This window comes from Mus caroli, chromosome 11 (assembly GCF_900094665.2).
Source record: "Mus caroli chromosome 11, CAROLI_EIJ_v1.1, whole genome shotgun sequence".
NCBI lineage: Eukaryota > Metazoa > Chordata > Mammalia > Rodentia > Muridae > Mus > Mus caroli.
The window spans coordinates 106,355,361-106,364,965 of NC_034580.1; the positions used below are offsets into that span (position 1 = coordinate 106,355,361).

General features: G+C 42.0%; 1 protein-coding gene across 2 annotated transcripts in view; it reads left to right on the top strand.

The window, feature by feature from the left end:
* Nucleotides 1-9,605, top strand: part of Map2k6 (mitogen-activated protein kinase kinase 6) — a 117,442-nt gene that overhangs the window by 86,001 nt on the left and 21,836 nt on the right. For both annotated transcript variants that reach the window (XM_021176183.2, XM_029483592.1), the window contains exons 3-7: nucleotides 4,751-4,799; nucleotides 5,366-5,479; nucleotides 7,057-7,176; nucleotides 7,438-7,554; nucleotides 8,850-8,901. In XM_021176183.2, coding sequence (XP_021031842.2) covers nucleotides 4,751-4,799; nucleotides 5,366-5,479; nucleotides 7,057-7,176; nucleotides 7,438-7,554; nucleotides 8,850-8,901 — 452 coding nt within the window. The remainder of the gene's footprint in view (nucleotides 1-4,750; nucleotides 4,800-5,365; nucleotides 5,480-7,056; nucleotides 7,177-7,437; nucleotides 7,555-8,849; nucleotides 8,902-9,605) is intronic.

Consider the following 9,605-nt stretch of genomic DNA (forward strand, 5'->3'; position numbering starts at 1 on the left):
TTGGTGATGAACAGCAGCATGGAAGTGTAAGCCGACTAAACCCTTTCCTCCCCAACTTGCTTCTTGGTCATGATGTTTGTGCAGGAATAGAAACCCTGACTAAGACAGCTGCCCAGTGAAAGGTCGCTGCAAATTGTTTAGTTTTATGGCATAGCTTTTATGCATGCAAGCTGGCATATAGAGCTAGGGAAACCGGAGGTTCAGGGACCTTCTTAGCTATATGCGAGATCAGACCTAATAGTTCTTGGTTAGTAAATGAGAGCCCTTGACCTCTGTAGTGAGAATTCATCATGGTAGAGCCCCGGGTTCTCATGCTATTATCTTATTGAAGAATCTGAAATCATTTTATGTCTTTTGATGTTAATTCTTCCCACTGAAGTGGAGACATAGTTCCTTGAGTATCACAGAAGGTCAAAAGGCTGTTTTATATACATGATCTATCATGCTTCTGAGTACGTAATAAAATAAACAATGCATGTAATAGTAGCTAGTGAGCTGTTTATCTGCATAGCAGGTGGGTCTTTGATAAATTAAATGAACAGTACATGTAACAGTGACCAATGAGCTGGTTGCTTATATACAGTCATAGGTAAGTAAATAATTATCAAACTAGGCCATCACTGGTATTTACTGGTTGTCTTAGGCAACCTTTAGAATACATTTGGTCTTCCAGGGAAAGAATTTTCTACTAAGTTTGGTTCTTTCCCCAGAGGAATAAAATATTGAATAATTGACAAGAATATCCAGGTTTAAGCTTTCTGTGGCTAACGGTGGCTACCTCAGGCAAACGAATATGTTCAACTCTGGATGTGAGGAACCCAGTGTCAGAAAATCCAACCTGAGCTGTCAGGCTTGGCCCCAGCCTTTGATACTTTTGGCAGAGCTGATGAACCCAGAGGCCCCAGGCTTGGGTGGATTCGTCATTTTCATTGGAAGCCTGAGTATTGGGAACCCATCCCTTGATTCAGTCTGATTTGCATGGGAATTGTGGAGTGGGTAAGGCACTTTATCCAGTTATTTTAACTTCTTTCTTCTCTTCTGACTCCTTTGGTCAAGGCTGAGGATCGGGTGACGTGAATTTTATACTCAGTGTAGTCATTAATTATGTTTCTTCATAAAATCACCAAACTTTTCTGGTGTGCATTCTTCTTCATTTAGAAAATGGTACCATGTCCTATGATGTTGCCATGAAGTATAAGCAGAGATCAGAGTCAGGGGCAGCAAGCATTTGGGAAAGCTAGAGAGTATGTCTCCTGTGTTGTAACGGAGCCATGGTGGCATCAATTGCATTCTTTGCCGGTTATTCTTATAGAATATTGTGGAATCATTAAATTTATGAAAGACTTTCATAGCTGGCTGGGCCGAAGGCGGTGGTTTGCAAGCCATGGTTTCAAATAGAAAATTTGATCTGGAAGAGGATCTATCTATCCAGTCATCTCATTGGTTGGCAAGAAATTGGAGGTAGCCCAAATATTTAGTGACTTTTCTTTCTCCTTTACCAAGGGAAAATGTCAAAGATTTTGTTCTAGTTACATTTGTCTTCCTTTTTAAAGGCTATTACAATTAGTGGAAACAAATTGTAACAACTAAGGAAAAACAGCTTTGACTGTTTGAAGAATGAGAAGTTAGGAGTGGAGAGATGGTCCAGAGGCAGGAGTGCTTACTTCTGTAGAGTGTCTGAATTTTATTCCCAGCACACACGGTGTGTGTGCTCACAACCACCTGTAATTCCAGTCCCAGGGGCTCTGACGCCCTCTACTGGCCTCTACAGGCACCTACAGCCATGTGTGCATACCCACACACAGAAAGACACATACATACATGGAACTTAAAAGAAATACAAATAAATCTTCAAAAAGAAGGAGAAATTAGGTTGTAGAAACTCGGCTCTTCTGGAAGGCTTTTCTGAAGACAAATTGCCTGCTGGGAAACAGGACACATGTGGGCTTTATGATATGTGTGCGACACTGAGGTTGTCTTCTTTCTTCCCCTAGCCTGTCTTATGCTTTCAGTTAGTCTTGGAGAGGTTCCAGTGTTCTGCCAAGCTGAAATGGTGTTTGAAGTAAGGGAGGGCTTGCCCCGGAAGTCTTAGATTGACAGGCACGTTTATGTTTCTACTCCTCCTTTACCTTCATGATTTTATTTGTGTTTGTGGTTTCAGCAGAATAGATAAAAACCATAATACACAAGGAGAAAATGAACATTCAGCAAGTGTCCCGATAGTCTTTTGGTTTCCGTGTGATAAATACTCTTGGGGAGGAAAGGATTTATTTGGATTATACCTCCAGGTCATGGCCCGTCGCTGAGGGAAGTCAGGATAAGAACTGAGCCAGGAACCTGAAAGCAGAAATTGTAGAGGAACTCTGCTCTCTGGCTCAGCCCCTGGCTCAGCCACAGCTCATGCTTAGCTAGCTTTCTTATATAACCCAGGTCTACATGAATAGGAATGACACCGCCCATGGTGGGCGGGGCCCTCCTAACTTAATTAGTAGACAGTTCTCCACAGGCATGCACACAGGTCAATCGGATCTAAGCGATTCCCAAATCTATGCTCTCGGCTCAGATGACAGTAGGCTTGTCAAGTCCACAGTTCCATCTAACCAGGGTGGCAAGTGATCCTTACTCTCTCCCTTTCATCTTCTCTCCCTTCCCTCCATTTTCCTTTATTTTGTTCTGCAGACAGTTCTGGCATGAATGTGCATCCAAGGAGACGTGCATTGCTAGGCTGCTTGTTCTTTGTAAGGGTAGCACCAATATTGCCTGTCTTCATCTGCTATTTGTTCCCTTTGCTTGATCATGTTAGGCACCTGTGTCTTGGCATCTCTTATTTTTGGTGCCTTTATTTTGAGAAGGTACCCTTCTCAGTTCCCGGTGAGGTACCCAGCCAGAGCCAAACACTGTTCTCTTCGGCTGTTTTCTACCAACCCAGAGCACAGATAATAAAAACCAATGCCCAGGAGGAGACCGTGGAAACACGAAGTCAACAAACCTCTGGCTCCTGAGACAGTCCTGGAATAGAATGTTCCCTATGTACAAAAGAAATGTCACTGGGCTTGGGCCTGTAGATACGAAAGTATGATGAGATGGTAGTCAGGAGACCTGAGTTCTTCTTGGTCAGGAACAAGTCCTTTTGGACATCCAATGAAGCAGGGAGGGGGTGACATAGTATTTTGGAGTTCTTGTTTTCTATGACTTTTGTAAGTTAAGACAACATTCCAGTTTTTAAAAAAAACAATTATGGGAACAAATGGTAAAAATAATTGAACATGTTGGTAGTCTTGAATGAAGGAAAGCGTTAACAAGTGTATCACCATAGCATTATTGTCTGTATCAGGGCTACTTAAGCTTTTTCCACTCATGACCTGTTTTTGGTCAATGAATTTTAAAATATAACGTCACGTATATAGGAATTTTGAGGAATACATATTAGACATCTACTAAGAGTAAATCCTAAATAACTTTATTTTAAGATATTTCCTTGGCATATGTATAACTTAGCCATTGATGAATATTAAAGCAAATTTGCATATTAATGAAACAGATGTACTTGCTTGTTTTTACATAAACAAGGCCTTAATATTGTCATGCTAACATCTCTTAGTGTTTAAGTAAGCCCTACAACCATCCCTTAGTGTTTAAGTATCCAAGTGGTACGCATTATATTGGAATCTTTAATTATGAAAACTGCTATAGTGGCTGAGTATTTGATACTGCAGTATGGAGAGTGTCTTCAGTGTTTCGCCAAGTTGATCAGTGTTTTTATCTCATAACTGTCCATACTGAGAATGCCACTTGGTATAACTAAGTATTTCAAAACAGCAAGACTCTAGTTAGGGCCATTTCAGACATTGTTTGAAACTCTGTCCTAATCCCAAGTCAAAATACACTTAACAATTGTTTTATGAAACTTAAGTCAGCATGTCAAACAGCAGTTTTCATAATTAAAGATTCCAATATAATGCGTACCACTTGGATACTTAAACACTAAGGGATGGTTGTAGGGCTTACTTAAACACTAAGAGATGTTAGCATGACAATATTAAGGCCTTGTTTCCCATCATGGAACGATTAGGGAGCAGAGAGGTTTGTATGCCTAGTGAAATCACATCAACAATCATATGCAGTAGTCTGTAATTATATCCAAGGTACTTCAGGCAGTGTTCATTGACGTGTCATGGCATGTGACAGTGCATGCTATGAGCAGGATGCATGCTGTGCGCTCAGAATCGAGGCTGCAGAGAGGCCACCCCATGCAGCACAGGTGAGTGCCACCAGAAACCAATCCGTTTCACTATGGCTTTGATTTCTAGATTGATGTTTGGTTGTTCAGAAAGCTTTTCCTGGCGTCAGTTTTTTTTTTTTTTTTTTTTTCATAATCACCGGAATTATACAGCGCATGGGGTCAGAGGCCGTGATTTCGAAAGCTTTGTTCTATGTGACATTCATGCCTCTTTATTGGACATTTACTGTAGGATTTTACTTGGAGCATCTCATTTAATACTCATCCCTACGCCACCAAGTATGTGTACTATTCTCCCATGTTAAAGAAGGGTGAGATGCTCTGAGAGATGGTGCAAGTGAAACCCAAATGCATTTTATTTCAAGCCCCGCCCTCTTCTCCATTGTCCCTCTGTTTGACCATCAGTTTGCACCAGTTTCCTTAGAGCAAATCCATAAGCTGACCTATTTGGGAAGGGACACAGTTGACCAAATACCTCACGCTGCTTCTTTTATCCCTTATCTTTCTTAGGCCGCCTCGGGATTTAGACTCCAAGGCTTGCATATCTATTGGAAACCAGGTGAGAAAAGTCATGTCGGACCGATTGGTCCTTTGATCACCTCGTATGCACTCTTCCCCACTGGACACTGGAAAAGCTATTCCCTGTGGTGGAATGTCAGGGCACGGGCTAAAAAAGGGTGTTGAATTAAAAGAGAACTGACTCCTGACGATTTTACTATTTTGAATTGTGAATTGCAGTCAAGTGATTGTGGTCCTCAAGGAAGGCATCTGAGTCCAATAGATGCTTCTCTTGGGACAGTGTTTCTCAAAGCCACACAGGTCTAGTTGCCATTAGCCAGTCATAGAGTCTAAGGAGCTGCAATGTAGATAGATTCAGAGGCACAGTTTGAATACCGAGTTGGGTGGGGTTGGGTCTATTACTAAGGACAAGCAGGTTGTCTACCATAGGAATCCTGAACATTTCCTTTGTGCTCCTGGCTTTGGCACCTTGCCATGTTAAAAGGACTTGAGGGCCGAGCTGTATCACACCAAGGACACCAGAAGAAAACTGATAAAGGGTAGCCTACTCGGTGTCCTGTTTAGTATTCACTTTTCCTCTTTCGTGACCACCTTTCCTCCTTGCAGAACTTTGAGGTGAAGGCAGATGACCTGGAGCCAATAGTGGAGCTGGGGCGAGGTGCGTACGGGGTGGTGGAGAAGATGCGTCACGTGCCCAGCGGGCAGATCATGGCAGTGAAGGTAGAGTTGACATTCCGAAAAATGTTTTATTTCTTCAGTGTATGTGCTTGCCCATCTCAACTGTGAACTAGCCCTTTTTACAGAAGCAAAAGAACCCACAATAAAGTTTTTTTTTTTTTTTTTTTTGGTGGATCTTAAACTTTGAGTCGTATCAACTTTATTTTCTAAGTCTTCCTTTTCTCACACTTTTAGTTTTTAAAGAACATTTTTGAGAGAGAGAGAGAGAGAGAGAGAGAGAGAGAGAGACTATGCCCCAGGGTACAGGTACTTTCGCAGGGCAGAAGAGGGCTTTAGATCCCCTGGAGCTGGAAGTATAAGCAATTGTGCACTACTTGATTTCGGGTCCGGAAACTGAATTCTGGTTTTCTACACACCCAGTATGTGCTCTTAACCCCTGAGGCATCCCTCTGGTCCCTGCTACTGGTAACTAATTGCACTTAAAATGATTTATAGTACTTTAAAAACCTCATCTAATACCAATCCAAAGAAAATTTCCTTGATTATGTTGAAGTGTTGTTATTTCTGTTGTTGTTTTTATAAAATCAGATTCTAAACAAAAGGCTCTTTAATAGCATATTGTGTTGGCTTAAAAAACCACCCCTTGAAAATCAAGAAGCAAAAAACAGAGAAAGAAAATTGTCTCTATTTGTAGGGAAAGGAGGATGAAATGTATCTAGCATTGATTATATAGATCTTGAGCTATGGGCAGAAGTTTGGAGTCAGCCTACATGGCTTAAGTGGATTCTGCATAGTCGAGGGGTGTCCTTAGAATGTGGGAAGCTACGTGTCCAAATGACAGCACTTTATGTTAGAGACACAATCATCTGTACCTTTTGTTACCCAAATTCATCCCAGAATGAATTCCTAAGTCATACCTAAGGGTGACTGTAATATAGTACTTCAAGGCTCCCCCCAAATTGGGGATTTTTTTCTTTTTCTGCTATTTAATTTTTTTTTAAAGATTTATTTATCTTTATTGTATGTGTATGTATGTGTGTGTGCCTGACTGCATCTATGTGCACCACGTGTGTGCAGTGCCTACAGAGTCCAGAAGAGGGTGTCAAATCCCCTGGAACTAGAGTTCCAGACAGCTGTGAGTTGCCATGTGGGTGCTGGGAATTGAACCTGGGTCCTCTGGTCCTCTGGAAGAGCAGCCAGTGCTCTTAACTGCTGAGCTGTCCCTCTAGCTCTGGCTGTTCTCTTTTCCTAAACTGTTGGGACCCAGGTAAGTAGAGAGTAGTCAAGGGCCTCACATTTTGCATCGAATAGACATAAACATTAAACGAGGTTGCTTTTGCAGCTTTGAAGGGCTTTCTGGCATTCTTGCTCATTCTCTGACATACACCATGTTTTGCTTCTAATCGGGGGACAGGTCAGGGAGTCAAATGGTCAGCCATCGTCATTATCTTTTCATTTGTTCAAACAGCTTATGTTTAGAGATGCTGTGGGTAGGTTTCTGCTAACAGTGTGAAGTTTGGTTCTGTCGTTAGGATGGGGCTTTGGTGGGTTCCTGCTTTTTCAGGTGACTCTTCCTCAGAGCGGTAACCATATGCTGTTTGATATGTGTTTCCATTCAGCGGATACGGGCCACAGTGAATAGCCAGGAACAGAAACGGCTGCTGATGGATTTGGATGTTTCCATGAGGACGGTGGACTGTCCATTCACCGTGACCTTCTACGGTGCACTCTTCCGGGAGGTAAGTGATCCTTCAGGCCAGTGTCCAAGGACAACAGCGTAAGAGCCTCTGGTCACATAGCCTCACTACTCGCTGCCAGATAGGCTGCTTTTTGGAAATTGTACTTACTTTTAAATGATTTCAAAGCTTGAGGAGAAACCATCCCTTTCTTCCAAAAGCTCAAACAAGAAACAATAGCCTTTTGGGAAAATTGTTGGTTATTTATTTTTCTTTTTCCCGTTTCCCTCCTCATTGACAATCCTTGGACTTATTGGTCTCCAGGGCGATGTGTGGATCTGCATGGAGCTCATGGATACGTCACTAGATAAATTCTACAAACAAGTTATTGATAAAGGTCAAACAATTCCAGAGGATATCTTAGGAAAGATAGCAGTTTCTGTGAGTATATCATGAACCCCACCTACTTAAGGAGAACGGGAGAAGTCCAGGCTTCGTGTCTTTGCCTAGTTACTACCATCTAACACATTCGTGTTGGGTACGGTGTCAGCGGGAGGCTAAGCAAATGCTTTTCTCACCAGTCTCTGTGCAGTACATGCAGCCGTTGACCTAGTCTGATAAACCATGCCAAATGCTTCTATTTTAGTTTTGTTTCTTTGGCTGTGATAAAACAAAACACACACACACACACACAAAATCAAAACTCAAAAACTCAAAACAGAACAAACACAAAATAACAATAAAACCCCCGACAAAAGCAACCTAACAGGTAGTAGGGGTTTCTTTAGCTCACAATTCCAGGTTACAGACCAGCATTTTAGAGAAGTCAAGGCATGAAGAACTGGAAGTAGCTAGTCATATTACATCCTGACTTAATGCATGCATTTTGTTTTCTCTAGTCTTACCCAATCCAGAATCTACTACCTAGAGAATGGTACCGCCCACAGTGGGCAGGGTCATTCAACTTGAATGAACAGATCAAGACAGTCTTCTACAGACAAGCCCACAGGCCAACCTGATCTAGACAGTCTCTCTTTAGACTCTCCTTCAGAGTGATTCTGAATTGTACCACGTTGATAATTAAAACTGACCACCATGGCCCCCCACACCTGTATTCATCATCTTTGACTTATCACTTCTACATCTGAGTGCATATTGTGGTTCAAAATGTTTTCTTTATTTCTTTTTCTAAAAAGATTATATATATATATATACTCATATATATATATATATATATATATATATATATATGAGTACAGTGTGGCTGTCTTTAGATACACCAGAAGAGGGCATCAGGTCCCATTACAGATGGTTGTGAGCCACCATGTGGTTGCCGGGAGTTGAACTCAGGACCCCTGGAAAAGTAGTCAGCCAGTGCTCTTAACCACTGAGCCATCTCTCCAGCCCTAATATTTTCTTATGGTATTAGAAGACAAGGCGACCTTTAATGGCTACCAAGGTTCAGGAAGGTGGAGGAAAATGATGGCTAAGAGAGCAGAAGGAACCGCTTTAAGATACAATCTTATAATTGTATCCGTTCTAAGATACAGTCCTCCGTGGTAGAGGCATCCAATTTTGGTAACTTCCTGTTGTTTTCCCCATTAGGGCCACTACTAGTTGAGAACAATCATGCATTCAGCATCTTTAAGCAGGGAACATTAATAAAATGGAATACACTTAGCGTTCAGCTTCTTTCCAGGGATGGGCTCAATAAATGGACTCTGTTTCTCTTGCAGATTGTAAAAGCGTTAGAACATTTACACAGTAAGCTGTCTGTTATCCATCGAGGTAAGCATGTGTAGCGCTATCTTGGCAGTTGCTTTTGCCAAGTTCACCCCCCCCGTGTCTCCTTTCCTCTCCCACTCCCACTCTTCCCTGCGTGTATGGGGGGTGAAGAAGACAGGCAGAAGAGCTAAAGGGTTTCTCTTTGGCATTGTAGAAAAAAAATGTCAACAGTTGCGTTAAATTTCTATTACTGTAACAAATCAACTGATGAAGAGGAAAGTTTATTTTGGATCAGTCTAGGGTTTACTAGCCTTGTTACTTTGTGGCCAGTGATGAGGTGGAGCAAGATGGTGGGACTATGTTGTAGAGGACGCTCAATCAGCTTATGACCTGGAAAGAAACAGAGATGATGTGACAGGCATCCCATAATCCCCTTCCAGGGCAGTCTCCAGTGACCTAAAACATCCATCCAAGTCCCACCCGTTAAAGGTTTCAGCCTTACCCAGTAGGGCTAAACTGAGGACAAAGCCTGAGTAGCCTACATCTGGGTTTTTGGAAGATGTTTAGGATTCAGGCTGTAAGCCCTGGCCGTCCTTTACCTTGGCTGAGAATATCTGAACAAATGAATTTTATAGTATACCTGAACTGAATAGAAATTCACCATGGTGAGCTACGGATAGCATTGAGAACTTGGAAATCTCCAGAATAAAGCAGAGCTTTGCCAGGCTACAGGAAGTGGGAAAAATGACTCTCTCTCTCTCTCTCTC